The 25,615-nt window shown below is 42.6% G+C and overlaps 1 protein-coding gene across 1 annotated transcript in view; it reads right to left on the reverse strand.

The window, feature by feature from the left end:
* Window positions 1-25,615, reverse strand: part of AGBL1 (AGBL carboxypeptidase 1) — a 269,940-nt gene that overhangs the window by 221,147 nt on the left and 23,178 nt on the right. The window contains exons 5-6 of the mRNA XM_051796685.1: window positions 24,050-24,143; window positions 2,713-2,750 (exon numbers count right to left, since the gene is read on the reverse strand). Of these exons, the coding sequence (XP_051652645.1) occupies window positions 2,713-2,750; window positions 24,050-24,143 (132 nt within the window). The remainder of the gene's footprint in view (window positions 1-2,712; window positions 2,751-24,049; window positions 24,144-25,615) is intronic.

Raw genomic sequence — 25,615 nt, forward strand, 5'->3', positions numbered from 1 at the left:
AAGAGAGGGGAAAGGCCATCAGCAATAACTGCTGTTAGCACACAGAATTGTCTTGATGAAATAAGCACGATCAGGAGGTCACCACAACCTGTCTTTTTAAATTGCTCATTACAATTTTACTAGGCAAGCATTGCACAGAGGGCCCTGCCCGTTTCTCCAGCCTTTTCCCTCAATATCTGCTCAGCAAATGCCTCTGAGACCAGCTCTTGCTAATTTCCTTAAAGACACGCGAGCTGGTAATTCTGGGAAGCACAGATAGTCGGGAATAACAAATACAACCAAAATTAGATTAAAATAACCTGCTGATAAACAAATTACTCACCCAAAATACATATTGGATTAGGCGTGGTGAGAGTCGGGATCCCTATAATCACATCGCCACCGTGTGGCTACTGGTCCATCACGTCCCCTCCAGCCTGCTCACCCCAGGTATGTGCTTGCCTGTGCTTAGATAGCAGGGGTCCAGTTTTATTCCACTCCCCCAAGACTGGGAATGGTTTTCCTGTTTTTTTCCAGGGCGGTGAGTTCACTAGAAGCAATAGAGGCCATGGGACTTGGAGGGCAATCCGCACCTCCTAGCACTGTTCAAGCAAGTTCCAGCTGGGATTTGTCCCCTCCACACCTCAGGACTGCTTAGTGATGAGCTCCCAGACTCTCACCATGTGACAATCACTACACACAGGGGAACAGCATAACAAGGTCACACTCTTCTTGCACTGGGTTTTCAAGCATTTCTTCCCTGCTGTGAATGAAGCACAAGTTTGTAGTGTCCCATCACTTATTTCTTTGGACAATCTTAAACTTTCCCCTCTGAAACGCAACAGCAACAATTTCCCAGGTACAGATTGAGTGGTAATTTTTTCTTACACCAATGTCTTTTTTCCAGGCATATCTTGCCTCTTGCAGTTATGCACCTGTTAAATGAGCATTTAGCATCAGCTTCTGTTAGGAAAAAGAAGCCAAACAGTTTCTAGCCAGCCTCTGGCTCTGCAGGTGGACAAAGTCTCAAGTAGAGCTTATGGAAGCCTGAGGAGATGAAGATGGATGCTCCTGAATCCATCAGGGAGACACACTGCCATCTGCCTGCTCCCTTAAAAACTACCGTGTGCTTTGCAATTGCAGCTCTGCTAAAAGCAAGAGGGACACTGACCCTCCAACACAGCTCTGTGTACAACCATAATCCCCCTAATCACTTTGGGCTGAAGCACTCAAGGATAGCACAGCCCTACAGGGATACCCTCAAGAATGGCCATGTTCTTGTCCTATCCGTCTTACAGCCTTCAGCCCCAGCAAAATACAATCTCCCCACCATTTCCCAGCAAGTAGGTCGCTGCAAGTTTCCAAAAAAAGCTCACAATAATCAATCTACCAATTCACTCTGTAGCACTTTCCAGTATTCCTGCTTCTCCTTCACTTTGTGTGCCATCTAAAATATACTAAAAAGAGCTTCTCAGCTTTGCTGTATACAACTCTATCCCCTTTTTTCATAAGCAATTTTCAAGTGCTATAGCATTCACCAGATTTGACTTTTAACTTTCCAAGAAACCCTGCACCATCCAAATGCTCTAAGGTCATGGCCACAAATAAGTTAATTGTGACTAAGCAACTGTCCTGGGGCAATCCTGAAAAAGAATTCACTGCTTTTCCAAGCATGGTGAATTTAGCTCAAAGAACCAGAGCTATTTCTCACATCTCCTGACCCACACCTCCCAAAAGACACAACTTGCTCATTTGTATGCAGATACCAGAGCAGTCTATTCCAAAAGCCTGGAGCTTCTCATGTCCTGAACCACTGAACAAGGAGAAAACTAAAAGACATTTTCTTGGCCACTCAGTATCAGACTGCAGAAAGCATCCAAATACACAGTTCAGGCTGACTGGTGGTCTGTAGTGTTCTATTTGGTTGCACAGTATCAGAACCATTTCCCAAATTCCAGTCCCACTGCTTTAAAAAAAATCAGCTGAAAATAGATGATGTGTTACCCTAAAATCAGTTTACCATTTGCAACCAAAGAATACTGCTGTTGTTTGTGTCCTTTTCTCCCTTTCCATGGAAACAGCAACTAACTGGGAAGGGTGTCACAAAATGACTTAGTCACCTGACTCGGTCAAGGTCTGCAACACCCCCGACCAGCTGGTGCAAATGTTAAGCACAGCCTCTCACAGCAGGGCTGTACCCCAGCAGTCACCATCTCTCTGCCCTGCCTGCACATTGTCAGACCTGACAAACTTACAAGGGAGAATAAGGTTATCTGTTTTGGACAACAGAAGTTTTCCAAGTCTCTGCCCACATCGTTGTAACTGGGCAAGTACAGTGGTACAACAGCACCACAGGACAGAGAGGTCCTGGCCCCACTCTCCTGTGATGCTGGATCAGAGCAATAAGGGTTTTTCACTGGCTGGAGAAGTTGCCCATTTCTCCCACTGTACCATGCCCCGGACAACCACTGCTTCCTAAATACTCACAATAAGGTCTGGTCTGGCTGCCTTGTCAGATTGCTCCCTGGCACATAGGGTACCATCTCCCACAGAGCTGGAGCTCCAGGAATCATAACTCACATAGGAAACTACTGGACTACTGTCTCTTTCCTTTGTATTTCTCTTTGGGACTGAGGGAAGAGGGAATACCAAGGGAGAATGTAGTTCAACAGGATCATTCTGTCTAGCAGCACAGCACAGAAAGTCAGAAAGAATATGAAGAAAAAAGCTTACTTGATTTCAGTAGAGCTGCCAGAGCCCCAGTGGCTGCCCTGGGGAAAGAAGAGAGATAGAGAAATAATGTCAATTTATTCGATAATTTTTGTAACCTTCATCTTCACAGTCTTCTGGGCCAGGCTTCCCAGATGGTCTAAGCCAACAGCTTATGATGGACTTTGACAGAACTGCAATGTTTTACACCAATACAGTATCCAGTCTCTGGAGCTGACTCAGTTATTCTAAAAGACCATTAGCCCTCCAGCTTTACTGTAGTGCTGATTTGTAATGACCATTAAAATTTAAAGCAACACCCACACATCCAGAGTAATCTAACAAGTCTTTAAACTACTGCCCCAAAGCTTTTTCTTTGTACCAGAGACTCAGCACGTGCCCACTCTAGAACAAGTGCATCAGCAGATGATAACTTTTATATCAAGCTGGGATATCAATGTCAGTGTTTCCAGCCAAATCCCACTCCTTTTTCTATTTTCCCAAAACAAGCTTCACCCTGTCCTCCCTCCTAGCTTTAACTGAAAACAAAATTGAATTTCTTTTAATTGAAAAAATGTCTTTGATTGCAGGGGTATGTCAAGGGGCCCACACACTTTCTGTGTCATTTCAATGTACAGGTAAGCAAATTAACCTGCCTGAGCCAGCACAGCACTGGTTTGTTTGGGAGCTGGTCATTAACATTTCAGTTTGAAAAGCTGAACTGAGATATCATTGCTCCAAACATCTGGAGGCAAGTTCCTTCCTCATGTGGTAAAATCTCCATCCCAATATCACCACAGAAAAACTTTCTTTTCCAGTCATGTTCTGCTGGAGCAAGAGGATCTGTGTTCTAACCTGGCTTACTGCTGTGAAGTTTCAAGTGCCCAGAGCCGATTAAATAAATACAGCTACAAAAACCTCCATGCCCAAGGATTCCTTAAAATGTAATCTCTTTACAAACCAATCCCCAAATAAAATCATATTAACTTCCATACTGAGCCAATTATCATTCTGCAGCAAATAAATAAATATTTTTTGTCATCAAGCTGCTGTTCACTGTGTGTACTAACAGCAGCTGAGACTAAAAGATTCAAGAGAGCTGGTTGTTGCTGATGTTGGGTCAACATCTCTATCTAAAGTCATTCTTTCATTATGAATCTGTCAGAGTTCAACAACAGCTTTACAAACTGCAAAGGAAATGCACATAAATACAGACAGAATAGGAAATCAGTAGCTAAAAATCTCACCAGTGGAAGGAGAGTCATACTTTCACTGCTTCTTCAGCTCCACCTAAACAGTAATCATTCAGCTAATGGGAGGAATACTGTCATCCACCAACTATTCAGCTTGCTCAGAAAAGAGATACTCAGTTTAAAGTCTGGGACAAAATAAACAATTCAAAGCAAGTTAAAATTCCACCTAGACCATCTCCCAAAGCTCACACTCCAGTATGTGTCTTGTAAAAAGAGGCTGCATTAACATACCTACATTTTACAGGCTTAATGTGATGTCTCATTCACATGGCAGAACATCAGAGCAACGAAGGAAGACCAGAGTATCTCTTGCTCAGAGCAGAAGACTTCTCAGTATTTCCTCTAGGCATCTGCTTTATTTTGCATGTGCTTATGAGCATTGCTAAGAGTTTCAGTAGAGCTCCACCACTGTCATAAAGTCAACACTGCCAGGAATCCTCCCATCAGCCAATAAATCAGCAAATCTGGATCCTCCAATACTTTTGGGGTGGTCTGTGAATCACACTGTATACAGACAACTTCATTCATCCTTAGAGGATCTTAGAACTCCCAGGCCATGTTCTCAGACAGTGTAATCTCCAATTCCTACTATCTTTGAGTCCAAAGTTTCCCCAGTTCCTCACCACACTTGCCCCAGAAGACCTAAACTCTTCCTGGCCATACCAAAGTTGATCCTTCAATGGCCTTAAGCACTCCTGGTCACTTCTTTTCTCTGGGCTTTGAAGGAGCTGATCTACTCTAAGTCAAGGGATAAGAGCTACTCGTGGGTTTGATGTGACCTGGTAGAACAGGTGTGCAACTTGTAAAGCTGAGAAACCCAAAACTATCATAAAAATGTAAGTAAATCCACGTAGAGGGTCTGTGGGGTGGAAAATTCAGGCATGTCCTGAAAAAAAATTTAAAAAATTAAAGGTGATGTTGCCCATCACCTCTCCACAGAAACAGAAATTTTCATGATCACCATCTGCTTCTGAAGTGACATTACAGACCTGCAGCTGCAGCTAAATGGATTTCCCACATCCCAAGCTAACAGCTTAAACACATCCTCCTATCAGACCATGCCTGTACATAGTACTGCAATAAAATAAAGCAGAACCACACTGGCATGTTTCATCTCTTCAGGTACTGCAATCCATCACAAGGGGTTTGGCATAGGCAGGATGAAGCATTCTGCAGGTCCTACAGCACCTGCTCTACTGTTAGTCATAAGTGCAGACCCAATAGGCTGACCTCAGTGATATGCATTGCTTTAGAACAGATTTTAAAAGAAAAAATAAAAGTCATTAGGGTAAACTGCAAAACAGATAAAACAGATTTAAGGGATAAAATAGACTTATAAAGAGTAGATCAAGCCTGCCTAACTTGGTATCTTTCTCTGATAAGATAACATATTTTTTTCTAGACAAGGGAGATGTGGTAGATCTAATTTATCTGTACTTCAATAAAGCATTTGATATGGTGCCACAGTGAAAATTGTTAGGCCAGCTGGAGAACATTCTTAGTGTAAGAATTACAACATGGGCAAGGAACTGGTTAAAGAGGCAATGACAGGAGTTGTGCTGAAAGAGGAATTATTAGTCTAGAGGGAAGTTATGTGTGGAAGTCCTCAAGGATCTTTTGAGACTGATCTTATTTCATCTTTTCATTAATGACCTTGGCACAAAAAGTCAGAGTATACTAACAAAATCTGCTGACCGTGTGAAGTCAGGAGCTGCTGCCAATAGCAGGGAGTTCAGAATATCTTTCAGGAGTAACAAGATGTTCTTGAATTCTGAAGCAATAGAAATGTGATGAAATGTAATAGTCAAAGTGCAAGGTTAAGCATTTAGGGTTTAATAAGAATTACTGTTATGAGCAGGGGGCTCATAATTTGGAAATGGGTAGAAGGACAACCTGGATATATGAGCCCATTAAAGGATGAGGACAAGCATGACCAGAAGGGTGACAACCATGAAAAGAACAGATCAGGTCTCAGGACAGCCACTGCCAGTGGAGAAGGAGAAGCATGAATGTTCTCATACAAGGCTTCGCCTGAGCAGCTGTGTGCAGCACTCAGAAGGAACCGTGCAGAAATGTGCCAAGGAAATCATTGTGGTAACGGAGATGTAACTCATGAGGAAGTTTAAAGATCGCAGTTTAGTCACCTTAGCAAAATTATAGTCAAGAGACAACTGGATTTTCCTCCACAGACACAGTGGGTGGTGGAGAAGTAAACACTGAGGAAGACAGAGAGGAGACATAGGCTGAAGAACAAATTTGGCATAAGGACGAATGGATATAAAATGGCCATGAATACTTTCAACTGGAAATGAAAGGATGGGTTTTAAGCACTGGAAAATGAAGGTCTGAAATATCCTCTTGGCAACAATGGGACAAACAACCTAATGACTTTGAAAAGACAGTCTGGATTACTTATAATGAGACTGCTAGGCCCCATTGCCAATGAGGAAAGGGTCTGAAAAAAGTGACCCAGGAATGACTGTAGTTCTATATCCCTACATTTTAACCATAGATATAATGGCAGTGAAATAAGAAACAGGAATTCCAAGTGCAAAGTTAATTAGATAGCCCAGAAAACAGCAGCTGCACCAGCTTAAGCTGAAAGTCTAAACAGTCCAGTGTCCTGTGGCCAACAGTGACCGAGGAGGTCTTGTGTACAAGACCACAGCAGAAATGATATGTGTACAAGACCACAGTGCTAGAACTTGCAGAACAGACTCAAACTCCAGCAAGTCACAGTCCAGTGATACCATAAACTAGCAATGGTACCTCTGGGAGAGGTTTTAGGTCTTAGTTGGTTTTTCTTCCAAATATTTGCCTGGAAACTTTTAAACTTACGCAAATTCTTAGCATTCATAATTATCCTGGGAAAGGAGTTTGTACCTACACTGTGTAGAGACTTAGCTACCTGCATTTGTTTTAAGTTTGGACTTTCAATCAGCATTGTCAGTTACACATTAAGCCAGCTGTCAGCAAGTATCCCCAGATTATTACCTACTGTTGATGCTGAATTAATTCAAACATACAAAACACCATATGGGAAACAAATAGTAAGTCATAGGAGAGGATGAAAAATAGGTTTACACTGAAAGAAGCAGCAAGACCATTGAAGCATTAATAGGTTTAGAGCAAACCAGGCAAATGGTGTTTGTAATAATATCAGCACCCCTTAGCACCATATGGCAAACCAGCAGCATCTTTGCTGGCATCAGAAGATATAATGAGATGAGTAAGCCTGGGACAGGAAGACAGAGAAAGGAGTTCATAAATTGTGCACAAGAGCAAGGATGGGGTGGGGGGAAGATGGGAACACGAGGAAAAGTTTAAGAGCACAAGAAAGATGACTTGATGAGCCATATGCCAGACCAGAGAATTTGATAGCATGCCCAGTGCAAATCTCTGCATTTGTCTCGAGAAGGAATGGAGGGGAGACAGAGGGGATGGGGGGGATTAAATCATTAAAAAACCTGCCAAATCTGTCCAGATGTCTTCCTCTGATTTTCTGTGGTAATAGGTTAGCAAAATCTAAGCTGTTTTGTCAAGTCCTATGTCTCAAAGGAGACTCACTTATATATTATAAAAAAAAAAAAAAAAAGAATTATGTATAAATAAAGTTACTCTGTCTTATAAGGCATAATAATAAATGCTGCTCCATAATCAGAAAACATTAAAAACTCCCTGTAGTAGCAGTCGAGACAGTCACTCTGAAGAATGGAAATCTTTGAAGTGTTTCCAAGTCAGCAGCTTGGATATCTGGGCAGGAGTACAACTAGCAGACAGATAGACAAATGCAACTTCCAGATCCTGTGCTTAGGAACCAGCAGCAACAACAAAGAAAAACTCCATGTCCCAAGCCAAAGCACAATTGGATTAGCCAGTAAAACCAGGCTGTTAAAAAGCCTAGACAAAGGAGTCCTATGCCTAGGTCACCCTGTTGGATCCGAGCTGCCAGGACATTTTCTGCTGGAAATCACTGCAGACAGAGGAGCCTGAAAACCAGAATCTGTTTGGTTTTCTTCTGCTCCCCAATCTCAGCTCACAGGATGTAGCACAAGGCAGTATGATGGACAATGATGTGCCTCTGTTTCTGTCTCTCTTGAAGATAAAAGAAGGACTCCTGAAAATGAAAAACCTCACTACAGAAGAAATGCATGGTTGACTACATGAAAGGATTTTAAGATTCATAGGACACAGGGTGCTCCCATGTTCAGGACTAGCTTGGATCTATGGATAGGGAACAGAAGTGCCAAAAACTGAACAAAGAAATGAACCAAAAGGGCTCTACAGATCAGTCCCCAAGTAATTGAATCATCCTTCCTTCTCCTGCAAAATTGTGTCTTCTACATGCTAAAACACAGAACACCCTCTTCAAATTATTGAATGAAAGCTAATGACTTGGTGCTTCGTTAAATACCTCTTCAGCCTGATGCCTGATCTAATTCCTTAAAGCAATCACACCTGGATGATAAAGACACAGACCACTATTTTTACAGAAATGTAATGTATGGTACTCAGCTTCTTTTGCCCTTCAACCTGCTATTTCACATATACTTACTTGTTGCTGTCATGTTTATTTATTCCAAAAGAAACATGGGGCAGGGACCCTGCAATTTATATTTGTACAGCATCTAGCACAGTGGAACCCTGAATCAGGGCTCAAGGCATCACAGCTTACAGGCTTAAAGCCCCCAAGCTTCCACAGCCCCTGTCTCTGGGAGGAATTAAGTGTCCTTGAGTGTGCACATTATCTGGCTGCACTTTACCTCCAACCCCATGGGACTTGTACTTAACTACCAGAGTTTATACAGTCACAGAGCCACTCGCTCTAAATTTGACATTCACGTTCAACAACTGAGAGACATTTAGAAATAACACGTAGGCACCACGGCAATGGGTGCTTTATAAATCCTACCAGAAAGCAGATCTCATCTGAGGCAGATGCCTTGAATGGTCATTTCCCTCATGGCCCAGAAATGCAGATCTTAAATACGCAGGCACTTGCACAGTGATTTGTTTTAAAGACTTAAAACCAGCAGCTTCACAAGTCTTAGAAATACGGGTGGGCAAAAGCTGCTTATGCTGCCAGCATCTTCATGGCACTGCTAGTCTAGGACTTATACAAAACCACCCATCACCATGCCCACTTTAATTCCAGCTTGTTAGCTAGGCATTAAAACTTACACTAAAGGCAGTTTGCTTTCAGTCTGCAATGTCCCACACACTGCCAACAGGTGGAGTTCAGAAATCCAGCTGTTGTACACAGATGTGCTTTCAGTGTAATGCTGAAGGAAAGGGAATAAAAATCACACACTCCTTCTACTGGATTCTTCAAGTCCAGTGACCAGCATCTGTCAGTTCCCAGGTTCAGTTCAAAGCCTTCAATGTAGCATCTTCCAAACTTTGCTGCCTGCCCTGGAGCCTGCTAGGTTAAAATCAGTGAAAAGGTATAACTTTCCAGCCTCTTTCATCTCTGCCTCCTAGAAAGAAGAGTGACTCCAGGCTTATCCTCCAGGCATCCTTACAAGTATCCTTCTTTCTCTTGGGTACAAAAAATACAGAAGGAGAGACAGTTTTATCCTAAAAAGTCAACCTATTCTTTACAGCTCTAAATTAAATTAGCTTCATAGTAACACAGAAGAACAAAGAACATGAAATACATTCAAATCCTTGCCAAAAAAATGCCCAGGCATTTCTTACAGCACAGTGCAGAGCTGGCACTGCCTCCCCAGGCAGAAGCTATACCTCAGAAGATTATGTCAGCTCCCTCTCTAAGGTCAGATGTCACCAATATGGCTGAGGCAGGCTGTGACAGCTTGTCATTCACGTCAAGATGAAGGGGCTGGAAGGATCAAAATCAGACAGGATTCTTAAACAATTCATCACCCAGGCAGTTCCAGGTTGACAGTGTGAGAATCCAGGTCTCCCACCCAAGGGAAACATGTAGGGGAACTGGGAAAGGGGCTGAATGCTATTCTTGATTGATTAAGAGTGGTGAGGACACTCAAGGCCACATCTGCTAACAAGCACCAGCAGAGCTCTACAGATCACCTCATATGCAGTTAAAGTGTGTCAGTGAATGAGGTTAAATCCCCTTTGTTTCCCTGGGCAGCTGTGTTCCACTCCCAACCCAGTTACTACTCAGTTCAGAAAGAGCCTGGTGGTCTGTTGGCTCACTCCTTAGCTGTAATTTTTTCTGTAGCTCATCAGTTCTCCATTCCCAGCAGCTTTTGCTCTGGAGACCACAGGATTGACATGAATGTTGTGCTCACGGGAGAGCACGTACTCCAAGCATGGGGGAAGAGACCCAGCCCCACTTTGTTCAGCTTCAAATTTTCTGAATGCTGTGTACACCCAGAGTAAGGGCAGGGAAAGGGACACAACACATATACCCTACTTAGGGCATGATGAAGTCAAGTGGCACTTTTTGGTGACATACCAGGGAACCCTGGGCTCAAATCTCAGCAGGGCAACTGTGACTTCTTTCATTAAGAATAATTGAACTGCAGGTGCTTTGCCATTGGGGAGTCTGTGATGGTGAACTATAAAGGGAAGGTAGAGCTTGGAGGTACCCAGGAGTTTATGATGCCAGAAAATAACCCTGCACATATACCGCATTGCTTGCAAACCTCTGCAAGATTTTTATTTTATGGATACTATCAGTTATTGGCAGCGAAATACTTAAGGGCAGCTTCTGTTACTGACAGTCCAGGCAGTGAGGTATCTAACATGTCACTGCTTGTGCCCAGAGCTATTTGAGAGCATAAAAGGGAGGCTGGTTTCAAAGTAATCAAGGCTAAGAGCTGTAGTTCTCCTTGACTACTAGTTAGTACAAACCCTCTCTAAGGCAGCAGTAATCTCAGGGTACAACATCTTTAAAAAGCACTTTGTAATGAAAGGTGTTCTTGAGCTGTGAAGCAGAGGTGTTTGAAACAGCCACCTTTTCTGCAGGGCTGCTGCAACGGATGGAAAGAAAGCAGCCATTCCTACAGCTTCTCTGCTTAGAATTTTGAGGTTTGTTTTGTTTGAGGTTTTTTGTTTGGTTTGTCTTTCTAACCAAAGAAATAAACATCTTTCAGAGAAGCTAATTTAAAAAATGTGTACAGTAGAAGAAACTTGAAAAGTACATGAAATATGAAGCTGAAGGACTGAGAAAGCACCATCTTCCTTGATCTCTTCCAAGAAAGAAGGCTGACTTGTGTGTCAGACTTTTCTTTAAGCAAAAGTCAGATGTTTCAGAATAAAAGAAGGAATGACTTATATTGAACACAAGATGAAAAACTGTGTTTGTTCTTTTTAATCTAATGGTACCGTTTCCATATTACAAGGCTCTAGAAATAGATCCATCAGTTTGTGTTTATATCGCACTTCGCTTCCCCCCTGGTCCTATTCAGATGAAGCACATCCATAAAGTCCAGCCAAAGAAACTCGAAGTTTAAAATCTCTAGGGAAGATGTTTTTTTTTAATATGCCAGAGCAAGAAGCTGCGTCATGCAAGTGTAGCTGCTGGAATTGTTCTCCCCGTGCTGCGTGACAAGGTTCAACTTGGGTGGCTGTGAACTGGCAATAATGTCATAACATAACCCTACAGCCCCACTCAGCCCTGCTCTCGGTGAGTGTGCAGCTACAGCCTGTGGTACAAAGGCCGTGGTTTGAATGTGGGAGCAGTTCTTTGCCCATCAGCTGCAGTTCTGACAGCAGTGTTACACCCCCATCTGCAGCAGGGAGCAAGTGCAAAAAGATATCAGTGCAATTAATCTTCTTGCATGCAACACATTTATCAATCCCCATGTGCTTCCCAAAGAGGTAAACATCATTTCCCCTGTTATGCACACAGGTCAGGCAGTTTCTATATATTACTCTTACCTAAATCCCAAAGGATGGTGTTCAGAGTTAGAGCTGCCTGAAAAGCTCATATGCAAGTTGAATTTCAACAAAATATACAGAAGAAAATATGCAGACTCTGTCAACAATTTTTTTCCTGGTTTCCGTCTATTCCCACTTTTCAACCTTTCTAATGATTGTGCTCCCTCAACACATACATACATAGCCTTTCAACAGGGAATTGAGTGTGAATTGGGCGGAAGATGCTTGTAAATACTGGAGTATTCATTTGTATGCCATGTGTGCACACAATACTGAGCTTAATTGGTACTATTAAATCAGTCTCAAATTGAGAACAATGCATAAACATGCTTGAGAAATGCAAAGCAACATTCTCTTACAGATTCACAATAGGCATCTTGATATGAATTTAAAAGGCATTTTTATGTCTAAACGTGCAGGTAGCACTCAGCAGGATTTTTCAAAGCTCTTTTGTATACTGAGGTCAGAACTGCCTTTTAACAGTACAAGTTAATCCATTAACCTGCTGAGAGGTTTTCTGTTATGGTTACATTCCCTTTCATCTTCGCACACCTAAATATCTCTGAAAATCTCAACATTCTTTCAGAAAACTTAGGTCTCACCTGAGTCCCTTCAGTCAATAGCAACAGCCAGTTTTTAATCTGTCTTTTATGCTAAACAAATGCCCATTTTACCCACCATGTGTTGTTGAAACAGAAGGTTGCAAAACACATGAAGAATGGCGTTAGAAAGGTACAGTAGTGACTAGTTTTGCCACAGGAAAATATAGTAAGCATGAAGTCTTTGGGAAAATAAATGTTGCAATTGCAGAGCAGGGAGAAAAGCTTATTAATTTCCCTGGGATTTTCAATAAAGGTTTAGCAGGAAAAAGCCATCTTGCTCTTCAATTCCCTCTGCAATTCTGTGGTTTCTGGGGAGATGAGGGGGGAATGGGGATACTGCTGCATTGTGTAATATATATTGAGATATATCTCTGCAGGAAAAAGAGCCAAGGTGTGGAAAGCAGACAGTTTTCACACTGCCCTGCAGCAGCTTTCTGGACATAAGACCTCCAGGCTGCCATAGGGAAGGCAACAGAGTCGTCTGAGGATGTGTGATCAGATTCACACAAAACGAGATAGATGCTGCAAAGGAGGATGCATCTTCTGCAGAAGCTATCCCTGCAAGCAGGCTGAACCACCACCTCCAACAGCAGCAGAGGCACCACCATCCCAACACCCGCTGTGAATATGTCCTTGTCCTGTCCTCATATCCACAGCTCAGGCAGAAGTAGGACATCTTACTGCAGGAAAGGAAACCTGCAGACTGCAGGTCAGAAATGAGGCTCTCTCTGCAACCACAGCACCTCAAGATATCTAGCATTTCAAAGAACAACAGCATATATAAGACAGAAATGGGAATGGCATAGGCAGGGTCCTGAGAAATAATGAGATGTTTATTTATTTCACCAGTATGCACAAGAGTCAGAGAAATAGCTCTATATGCTAGATCACCCATGTTGCCTTCAACACAGCACTTTGCCCAGCTGGTGACTGAGGTTCAACATGCAGGATACATTCAGACTTTGTGAGGATGCAGGAAGACTGCAATGCCAGGGGAAGCCAAAACACAGCCTTGGCTTTCATCCCCACATTTTCAAGCAAGGAGATTTGGACACACCACTCTCAGTTGCAACACAGGTCACTACACCACCATGGAGAGTGTAAGGCTGGTTGTAAAGCAGCATCTGGCTGCTGTGGCTGATCCAGCCAGCCACAGACTTATGAATTTGTTCAGTTGCACATGTATAATTCCTTATTAAGCAATAATCTGGCCACATCTTAGTGCTGGTGCCTGTTCTTCAAAACATTTAGCCAGAGGATTTAAAAGGAAGCGAAAGTCAATAAATGTCACAATGCAGCAAGTACTGGGTCAAATTCTCTTGATATTTGCTGTTTGAAAGCTGCAATGTCACACTGGCATAACTGCAGGGGCTTTTTGAAGCAGTAATTTGCAGAAGCTTAAGTAATAAAAGTTAGGGGTTTGTTTTCCTCTCTCCTTCCATTGGAAAGTTTCCATCTGATATATTCAAGCCAAATTCTGGGATCTGAAAACAGACAATATCAAAGCCAAGGCTGGGAGAACTTCATTTGTATATACAGGAATGAAGTAATAGGGATAAATAATTAAAACACAGTAAAAATTCTGAGCATTACTTGGATGTTTCTGCCACGTGCCCTTGTTTTTTTCTGCACAGTAAAATCTGGAAGGTGGTGGAAGCTGGAATAACCACAGATATGTGTGATTTAAAGCAACAGTGAAAAATAAGGAGGAAATTAAGCTTTTGAGTAGACAGTGAGAACTGTTGTGCCATTGCAATGTATGCCCTATGGTCCACACAACGTCCAGACTGGATCCCTTTAACACAGGATGGGAAGAAACACATGGAGTAGATGTGCCAAAGATATGGGATGGTTGTCTCTTTTGTGTTCTGCAATAATCTGGCTTTTGCTGAGCCTGACAGCAAAATCTCTGTCTCAGAGGCATGACCTTTCCAAGGTTTACACTTCAGGGGGAGTTTCCATTCCCAGGCCCAGAGCTGCAGCCATATTGGGAATCAGCAGCCCTGTTCTTCCTCACCAGTCACTTCCTCAAGTTTTCAGGTTCTCTCCTTCACGTTCCAAGCCCTGTCTCCAAACACATCTCACAGCAGCTCAACTCTGGGTTTATTTACAGATTTTACTGGCATTGCTGCCATTCCAAGTGTTGCCCTGCAGATAAAGAGATCGAGAAGAGCCCTGCCAGTGTTAGTGAGCCAGAGCCCTGTGCAGCAGAGCCTTGTGGCACTGCTGTTACAAAACCTCCTCTCCCCAAAAACTCATTTCATCTGCACTTGGTAAATACTCTAGTATTTATTTTATCTCTTTTATTCTCTATAATCAGTGTTTGATACCTACTCAAAAGAGCCTGAAAGACTGTGAAGGCTTTGGAGATCTCTCTCTCTCCCGTTGGAAATGAGTCTCTTGTGTTGTCTCTGTATCTCTAAAACCAGCTACCCTGCTGCTGCTACAGCTGGTGTGGCTCCAACAGTGCTATCAGGACGGGGAATCCTACTGCAGAAAGGCTGTTGCTAAGGGCTTTGACACTGTGTCATTTAACTCTGCTCAGGGCAGGTCTAATCACTGCTGTGCTTTAAAACCACTGATAGTTCTAGAGACTGGCTTACACTCCACCTGCCAGCGTTGCCAGCACTGGTGGAGATGGAAAAAAGCCTCAGCAATCACAGGAAATTCTTAGGGCTGCTTTCCTTGTAGGGACAGCATGGTACAAAGTGCTGTTGTAGAAGCTCTGCACTACTGTTTCCTTTCATTGTTTTTTTCCAAATTTTCCTTGTCTACTTTCGGACCAAAAGCTTTTCTGAGGAGGATTTCATAGCTGCTTTCTGCCCCCTTCATAAGGGGAACAGGCTTCTGGGTGGGAGGAGAAATGGCAATAAACCAAGTGAAAGCCAGAGGAGAAGAGATTCCTGGGCTCTCACACGTGCTGACACTCAAGTGAGTGCCCTCAGCTTTATCTGCTCGCTCTCTGGCCTCTATCAGAGATTCACGTCATTACCCAACTCAATGATTTCCAAGGGGGGATTCTTTCATTGTCTCCTTGATACAGGAAAACAAATGCAGGCAAACAGGAAGGTTGGGCACCTGTTCATCACCTCTCCAAGCACATTCAGATAGACTTTGCTAGAAATACCTTTCTGCCAGTCCTCCAGGGCTGCTGGGCTGATGCTTCTTGAAAGCCTTGGCACTTAACATCCACCTCAAACATGTTTACAAGGTCACATAACCATGTTGCTCAATCCTCTCCTCACTCTGCCAGCTCCACATTCACTCCACAGGCCACTTCAACTGCATCCTGCCTGAGCATAAAACCTCTCACAAATTCACTACTGCTTTTCTCTCCCCTTTCTCATTTCCCTTTCTGTCTATCTCTGTCCTTACTGAATGCCTCAGACAGAACTGACTGTACCCTCACTACCCTTAGTAAGGCTAAGAAATATGAGAAATGTGAGGGTTTAGGTGTATGCACTGAGCATATGAAAAGTCTGATCTCAGGTGACTTGCCCACAGTAACACACCATGTCTCAGACTAGCATTTCAGACATGAAAGATCTTTTGTCTCCTACCATCATACTTTTTGCCTGCTTTACTTTTATAGCCCCACCACCACCGGTGCAAAACTTCTCTCTACGCCTCCAGATCAGAAGCAGCTTACACACTCCTCATCCCACAGATACCCCTCCAGCTTCCAGAAGGCATGCCAAACCCTTGATTTCTTCATAAATTATGAAATATTTTGTAATCCTTCTAACTCTCTTTTAATTTCTTTAAATTTTAATTAATTCCACTCTGTTCTTCCTGTGCTGCATTTAGTCTTGAGTTAACCTTCTATGGGGGACTATCATATCCAGCTGCAAAAAAACATTATTAACATTAATAATTCATTTAACTATGAGAAACACTCAGAGATGCAACTGATGTATGAAATCAAGTCACACTTCCCATTTGGGTGCGACTGACAGTAATTTCCAGGGCTATGTGGGATATACCCCTCAGAGAGGTTCTAAAAGGCAGTGACATTGCAATGCAGTGAGGCACTCAAGTGTTAGCTTTAATCTAGAACAAAGACCGAGACTGAGACAGATACAGCAACATGAATAATACTCCCAGAGTGGATAATATGTCCTAAGATGCTTGGGTAGTCCACACTGGGGGCCCTGCTGCAAACCTTAGCAGTTGTTAGCACAATGAAGTAGATTAAAGCTCAGGCAGAGAGAATCTCCCCCCCAACAAACTCAGAGCTGCCTGCAGTGTAGACATACCCAAAGCCATGATGTGAGGTCAGCCATGAACTGCATCTGCCATAGCCACTGGGTGTGAAAAGTCACGAACTTGAGAACAGCAGCGACTTGCCCTCATACCATCCTTCCAAATATAACCCACTAGCTCACCAAAGGGGAAGAAATAATGGGCAGGCAAAGAAAGGCCTTCAGTTGAAAGCATTGTTTCTCTTTCAAACTGTGACCTGAAATAGATGTAAAACATAAGCTGTAACTAAAAGAAAAAAGCAAACATCTCTTTCAAAATAATAGTCTTACTAAATGAGTTCCCCCCTTTCCATGACATATCAAGTTAAGTTTAGAAGTGGATTTCTCTTTATATAATGCTCATTCACCAATTTTTTCATGCCACATAGGCAGGTACATCTGTGGTAAAACTTCCCATACCAAAGGCTACCAAGAGATGGCACCAGGATTTCTGTGTGCCACTTGTTTGTCCAGACCTGTGGAATAACCTTGGTGGATGGTATTCCTCTCTGCCTCATCAATTCTTCATCTATTTTCAAATCTAACGTGAAAGCATCTCTTTTTTCCTTGCCTCTACCTCTTAATTTTCCAATTTCTCCCATCTACTGCTATTAGCAGTACAATGCCAGTAAAATGTAATTCTGAAATGCAACTCTATTTGTTCTGCAAAGCAGCACTGAGATAGCATCAGTCTGAAATGAGATTTTGTAACTTATTATTAATATTAGAACAGGTCATTCTTTGAGAGAAATCACATAGACCGTAAAAAGAACAGAAGAGAAGGAACTGCATGAAACTGGGACACCTTTGGCTCCAAGATAATTTCTTCTATTACAATGGCTCATTGCATTAAATTTGCACAGTAGGGTTTATTTACCTATCTTAGTGACGCAACCATCCCTGCTTCATGTTATCTGAGATTTTAGTCAAGTTGAAGAGACACTTTTTTATAAAAAAATTTTCCAGACAACCCACTTTCTTTTGTTGCTGGAATCATCTTGTTCAGCACGGTATTTACTAGTTTTATTTAGCAGGAATTCTAGGATAAATCCTATGAGACCAAGGCCAGATGAAAAGCATGTCATTTAGTTGTGACATAGCTCAACAGAAATATTTTGGCCCTTCCTGTAAATTTTCTACAGGGATCAAGTGAACTAAATAGTATCTGCTTATTCTCAAAGCATTGATTAATTCTGACCACATTCCAATAGAATCATGTGTTACTTTCCAATTAAATATCCAGACTGCTCAACATGATTAATGGCAAAACACAGACTAACAAGAGGCATTAAGAATTATCTACTTTTGATCTTCTATCAGGAGCCATTGCCAAATAAACAAAGAACCCATCACAGCAGCTTCCATATCAGGTTGCAAAGGAACCAATCACCATGTCAGTACATTGAGTTTCTTCTCTTTCTCAAAATACTGTCTGGCAATGGCCAGATATGTTGCATATTCTTTTTTAGCAGAGAGCAGCTAAAACTTTAGCCCAGTCCAGGGGATGGAATTGTAGTAAACGTACATGGTGGTCTACCAGCAAGAAGTTATTCAGGATTAAGGATAGGGAAAATCTAACTGCCTGCTCTGGGGTTTAGAGTACATTTGTGGTTGGATCTCTTCCATGTGCCTCTCCATCATTCTTAACAGAAGAGATAAGTCTAGTGTTGGGGTCATCCCCACGACACGTCTCCTCTCTCTGTCTAAACCAGACATAGCCACTGTCATTCTGGTTTCTTCTGTCGGTTTTAAGGTCACAGGAGGTCACTTGTACAAGCATTTGTTGATGTGGCACCTTGGACACTTTTCAACACTGTGGGCTCAACACTTAGATTTTATCTTGCTTCAAAAGCACCAGTTTCAAGATGAGAAAACAGAATCCCAGTTGTATGCAAAAAAGTGTTCTAAAAAAGCAGAGCAATATATATGTTCCTTTATTCAAAGCCTAATTTGAAGCTACATACAGCCTGTTAACTTGTATCTTCATAATTTCCAGGATATTTGTATTCTCCTTGGTCAATCTGGCATAATATCTGATTAAATATGGCTTTTAGCTTTAGATGTGCTCTCCTGATCACCCTGATATTTCTCTCTTCATTTGCATGAGTTCTGCTTTCTATACTCCAGTAAAAATCTTCCTTTCAGCTCACCCTGTGACAGAAGTATGTGGTACAGGAATCACTTCAAGACCATAGCAACCGTGCCATCATTATTCTTGCACGTTTCAAATTCACGAGTCATTCCCCACCTCAAATCACTCCTGACCGTTTATCAGCAAAGAAAAGATGCACAACTTGTGATATTCTCCTTCCTCCTGGGTTTTGAGCCCTGACACCAGTTGGAGAGGACACCATTTTCTGAATCTCTCTCAGCAACCATCTGCCTGACCCAGGCTTGAATACCCATCATGCTACTTCCAAGTTGCCCACTCCAGACTCATCCTCCACTTCACAGAGAAATAAACACTTTTAAGACACCCCACTTTCTGGAGGCAAACACTTGCCACAGGTGAAGAGAATTTGCTTCTTTTTCCCTTTAGTATGTGAGGAATCCAGATATCCACCTCAGGTGGAATAGAGTTACACCGAAGGATTTCCTCCCTTTAATGAAAAGGGAGATTATCAGCAAGCCTCTGAGGAGCTGGGACTATCCAATAAGCACCAAACATAAGAAGAATTGTGATCAAATGTCAGAAGTGGTTAATACTGGACATGAGCAAAGGCAGATAATTTCTGCATATCACATTTTCTAGTGAATTAATTTGGCGCCATTCCCAGACCTTTTTTATTCACTTTCCACTTTTAATTAAGTAGTCAAACTTTACTGGAACAGCCCAGTGTAGAAAGCCAAGTATTGTGAATACTCACAGAAAGAGTTTTTATTTCTGACAAATACTCACTCTTGTTGCAATCTCTCATACAAGGTTTATGTGAACAATTACCATGAGCCACTCTGCTCAGTATGATAAATAGATGTACTCATAGAGCTTTGAGAAATAAAGACATTTTAAAAGACTCTTCAAATTGCTTTAATAAAACTGCCCACCAATCTTTTAACAGAAGAAAAAGGAAACATAATGGAGGGAACGACGCAGACACTTGTCATCCCACCATTTGCCATTTTCTAAAGCACAGGTCTTCCTCGTATGAAAGGAGAATAAAACCTGGTTCTTTATTTTCAGCCACTTTGATACTTTATCTTCAACTTGAGGAGTCCTAGAAGAGCCTGCACATCACGTAGGCACAAACACACAGCCTCCAAAGCCATTGATGAGGATACCTAACACTTGACAACCTGGAGACCCATATGGAAGAGACCCAGATCCTGGTTGACTAGAGGACAAACTTCTTCCACTGTCGCATTCCACATCCTACAACACATCCAAATATCTCTCAGAACAAGTAAGCTGGGAAAACAAGCAACAGTGTTGAAAGGGACACTGGAAAGCAGAAGGGTAGAAGCTATGGAACAAATGGGGAGTAATTAAGATGAAAGGTGAAAAGAGCAGTGACCATTGCACTGTGTGGGGCATCAGAGATGCTACATTAGAGAAGGTGTTGATGGAGTGAAGATTTGAGCGTCCCACACACACTCATATCAGATATCCCAGCTACTGACATAAACAGAGCTGAAACAGAACATCATCTGGTTTTATTTTAAACTGTCCCTGTAAAAGGTATCAGAAAACCTTTTCCGCAGCACAGCATCATGAGAGACGGGCAAGGCAGCCTTGAGTCTCTGACTCACTTGGATTTCATGGTGGTTAACTCAAGAGATCTCTATACCTCAGAGAGTTTTGTGGTTTTTTTCCATGTAGCTTTTACCTCAGATATGGGTAGTTCTGGAAAGATCTACAATTATGGCACCAGCAACCTGAAGACCTCAAATGCCTAACTAAAGCCCATAAAGTCCATGAGTCACAGTCCCAGGGGAATCAGAGATACTTGGCATATACCCAGAGAAGGTCAATTGGAGCATGGGGAGACTATTTCTAAATAACCCAGAGCTTTGCCACTGGGAAAAATAAATAGAACTCTGTATCTAGTTTCCACATCTTAGCTGGCTAAATAAATAGCTCTCACAGGGCACTCTCCAGGGCAGATTCTTAAAGTGACCTTGGTCCTACTGCTGCCCAGAACAGGGGAACACGAGTGTACCCACAAGAGAAGTGGCGCATTTTCAATGCTGCATTCCTGGCAGCTGATCAGAGAGCAAGGGTAATCTCAGCTCCCACAGTTGCCAGCTGTTCCTTCCCAGCAGAAAGGCAAACCATGGTGGTACATAGTTATGAAGTGGAGAGAAGGTATCAAGAGCAAATACAAAGCAAGGCTCAGAGGACTTCAGGGACGACACTGGAGTTTTCCTCTGTAGGCAGGTTATAGACTAGTGTTCTCTACGAGTTCCATACTAATACCAAAAAAGACGCAGATGTTTTTGTGAGCAACTACACCAAAATACCCCACTCCAGATTTCAGCACAGCCACAGCAACTATGGGAAGATCTGCACCAGTGTCAGATTGCCAGGAGCATGTGCTGGGCTAGACAAAGCACATGACTCTTTTTATCCTTTCTCCCAATCTCAGAAAACCCACCTATAAGCTCCCTACCCCAGTCACTTCACAAATATATGGCTAGAGCAACTCAAAACATAGAAGGACAATTTCACATGTACCCACCTCAATTTCTGATGAACTATAAAGATGCTTGGGATTTTCATAGCATAGCTATCTGAGGCATTTCCTAAAACTGGGAAAGAAGACCTGTAGCCCACCCTACAGTCTATACTTCTAGTCTCAAGACCTAAATGCTTGTCAAAATCTCCTGGAGTCACTTTCCCCAGTGAGAGCAGTGCTCCCAAATGGACTGCAAGCAAGAACAATTTCTACTGAATAGTAAGAAATTGGTGTTGTGAACTGGGTTGCAAGTGTGAATCAAAACAAAACAGGTTTGTGTTGTTCTTCTGATGTGAAACAGACTGTCTCCACTCTGCCATTGACCTTCTCGGGCGCCCCCAGTTACGAAACAAAAGGCCCAGCTCTGAACCTTGGCCAGGCCAGCTGAGTGGCCACCAGGCTTCAGCTGATTTACAGTTCTTGTTCATTAGACCACGTGTAAGTGGGAGCCAAATCACCTTTTCTGTGAGCTAGGTCACAGAAAGATTTTATGCTCTGATTGCACACTCATACAAATATGTTTTAAGAAAAGCACAAATATTTTAGGAAATAAAAAGATAAATAGGAAACTGAACTAGCAATGACAAGCTCAGGTAGACAACAATTAATGTATGAGATACCTTTTTTCAAAGGGAAAATAAAAGCTTTTCAGTAATAAATAAAAAGGCTTATTAGCAATAAACCTGAGGTTTTACTGAGAATAATTTTGAGTTTGCTCTTCTCATGTGTCTCTGTGTCCCGAATGGAAAAAAGGTCCACTGAAGAGTTTAAAACAATTCTTGTATATCAGATAAAAGGAAGAAAAAGCTTAATATTGCATATTGACAATCCAGAATAATTGAAAACAAAAGCAATGTGTTTCTCTGAAGGCTGTTTCTTTCTCTTTCTTCTTATAAGTGAGTATTCTAGACTACTTTGCAGCCTACATTACAGCAACCCTCAGCACTCACTGCATCTCCAAATGAATTTCAACAAAAAGCCAGGCTAGAAATGTGTGACAGATACCAAGTTTTTCACTTTCCCCAGAGGAAACATCAAATGGAAAAAAGCACTTTTGCACAAAATTTATTTTAAAAACCTTTATGCAGCCAGTCCTGTTGCTTAACAGGGAACTGATACAAGCAAAAGTCCTATTACACACTTAGATCCTGACCTATAAGGCTACCATAGAAGTAGAACTAACACTATTCTAATCATAGCCAACACTTCCATAGGAAAGAAACCAGGGAATTGAGTGGAATTTGCTTAGTTAAGCATGGGCTTGGACCCATCAGTCATTTTTGGCTGCCTCAGAATTCAAGCCCAGCTCTGGGTCTAACTCATCCTGGGCACCCCTGTCATACACAAAGCAGTTCTCCAGGCTCCCTAAATCTCAAAATTATAACATGAGGTCTTAGGGGAATGTTGAAGGATGCTCAGATATCCTAGAAATAATACTGTAGCAATAATATTCTTTGAGTTCCTCTCTGTTGGAAACATTCTGGTATCACACTTTTGGACAGACCACGTAGAGGAGTCTCAGGTACTCTAAGAGAGAATGGAAGTTGTGAAGCAGTTCCAGGTGCTTAGCACTGTACTAGAAAGCCAAAAGCATAGGCTAAAAGTGAGTTGGCTCCCATCAACAAGGCAGTTGCAATTCAAATTCCTTCCCATGCAATGTATTGTGTAACTGGTGATACTGGGAGAGCTAGTATCAGTCTTTGGTGGCAGCATCAGGATGGACATTATTTACTGGTACCCTCACCCAGAATGACTGGCCTCCACTTCAACCACAACTAAGTAAGCAGTGGCCAAACTGTTGTGCCGTGTCTGTCCATCCCTCTCACCTACACATGATGCTCAGCCTGGAACTGCTTCCTCAGTGGTCACCAGCCATGGACCTCACCCATGTCAGGTCCATGCAGAAGCCAAAGCCAACTGAATGCTGCCATGTCCTTGCTGGGATGTGCATGAGGAAGTAGAGTGTGCTCCGCAAACCACTGCATGTCTCAGCAGGAGAACTGGCAGGTTCTGTGTTGCTTAAGCAAATGGGATTGTGAGGGCACAGCTCACAGCAGTAAATTCTTCCTTCTGTTTTTAAAGAGCAAGTCACAGAAATGTGTCCTCCTGCAGTGTTTTCCACATTACGAAGTTTGCCTTGAAAGGCATCTGAAGAAGTGGTCATTTGGCATTAAGATTGAGATATAAAATGGACTTGCTGTCTTCAGAAAAGAACTATTTGAAATATGTGGGATGGGCTTAAAATCAGATGCAGATTAATACTAGTAAGAACTGTCATACTTCAAAAATATCATGATGACTTGCATATCATCATGACTGTCTGGAAAAGGAGGATGAGGCAAGTACTGCCACGATTCCACTGTACCTGCCTCCAAGGCTGGTGGTGGCAGGAGGTTCTTGCTAAGGGGTAAATGGGAGCGATTTTTCTGCTGCCAGCACAAGCTTCTCAAAACCCAGTCATGGCTGGGGAACAAAGGAAGACACCTTGCAATCAAATTGCCATCCCTGTATAGGGTACACTACAAACAAATGGCCACCAGCATGAATCATATGATGAATCATGGCATTAATGTGTCCTTCAGGGAACTATTTCTGCCTCTTAAAAAACCCTGCAGATTTAAAGTGAGTGGAAACTGCATACATTTCTGATTTCTATGCCTCTTCAAGTGGAACCAAAATTTTATTTCTTGCTGTCCTGGAAAGATGAGTTCCCTGGGGCTACTGCCTACCTGACCGTCCTGACGTGTCTCTTGCTGTAGGGAGTGATGACTTTGAAAAGCAGCTCCATGGCTCCATTGATGCCAAGCATAGTTCCTGTGGTAACTAAGGCAATAAAAGAAAAAAGCAGTCAGCTCTGAAGCAGGCAGTCTGTTAATGTGTTTTAGAGGAGATGTGGGGAAGGGAGTAGCTGCCCCTGAGGCTGTGAACTCTCTGGGCTCCCATCTGGACTCCAGAGGTCACCTTACAAACACAGAAAGTGAAGCATAAAGCTGTCTGTGGACGCAACCAGAGCCAAGATCAGGTGAAAAAGAAGTCCTGCAGCTCTTTCTCAAGTTCCCCAAAGCCCCTTTTCCTGTAGATATTGTACTCTCCAGACAACAAATTGTAATTAAATAAGGTCTTCTCCCAGAAAAATGACAAATTCATCCCACATTTTCTACATGCAACTCCATGAGGACACTTCATTTCATAGGGTCTTGGAGGGCAGAGTTTTCTTTCTCTGTTATTATTCAGCAGGATCGGAGTGAGTTTTGGGGGCAGGGGTGCTTCTGAATGCAGCTTAATTTCATCTAGGCCAATTTTCCCTTTAATCCTTTGCTTCTTAACACACTAAGAACTTTCATAGATAAATTTTACAATCAATTCCAAAAATGCCTGATGCATAAACTAGGTGTTTAGCAAGACTTCCCTACTATGAGACAGCATCTCTGTGTAATGAAGGGACAAAAAACAGGCCTGAAATATTAAATGCAAGCGACCAAGGTGAAAGGATCAGTAATCAACAGCAGCCAGGGGAGCTGGCTGCCTTCCCACTGCTGGGTTTTGGCTGTTTTGTAGATATCTCCCAGTGGTCATCAGAGAGCTGCCAGAGGGCCCATCATCTCCTCTCATCCTACCGTGTCCCTGCCAAGCTCTCCTGTGATGGAAAGCTTTGCAAGGCTTGCCAACTACATTCACACTTGCCTGTAATTCATTAGAGACAGGGTGGTGGACAAGGCTGTTTGAATTCATCCTGCCCCAGAGCAGGACATGGGCAGCCAGACACATCTGGTTATAGTGAAAGGAGCAACTCAGAGTGAAGAACTGGTTCATGAGATGAGACAAGCACTCATCTTTTTTGCTTTCGTACCTAAGCACTCAGAGTATAATATGCTTCTGAATTCCCTATAGTTCCACTCCATAAACATAATTTTTAAGGTTGGGAACATGTAATCCCCTAGTTTGGTACCACATCCACATGGACTTTCACCTAACTTCCCCTGCATCTTGCCAGCTGGGCCACAGAGTCCACAAAGCCAAAGTTACTCATGGAGGGGAAGCACATCTGGAGAGTGCAGGAGGTATCTGGAGAATAATAGACTTGCTCCAGCAAAGGTGCAGAGCTGGGGTTCTGGGGTCTGACATTAACAGAAAGGAGGTCAGGCTGCAATGTGCATCCTAAAACCTCTGCAAAAACTGCAGCTGAACTGGAATGCAGGTGCACTGAAGCAGGGAGCTGGGAAGTGTGTAGATCATATTTTAGGTGGGAGGCAGCCCAGGGTCACTGTGCAGCTGTGAAACCCAAATAAAGGCAC

This window comes from Manacus candei, unplaced genomic scaffold (assembly GCF_025592945.1).
Source record: "Manacus candei isolate 608988 ecotype Guabito, Panama unplaced genomic scaffold, ASM2559294v1 h1tg000046l, whole genome shotgun sequence".
Classification (NCBI taxonomy): Eukaryota; Metazoa; Chordata; class Aves; order Passeriformes; family Pipridae; genus Manacus; species Manacus candei.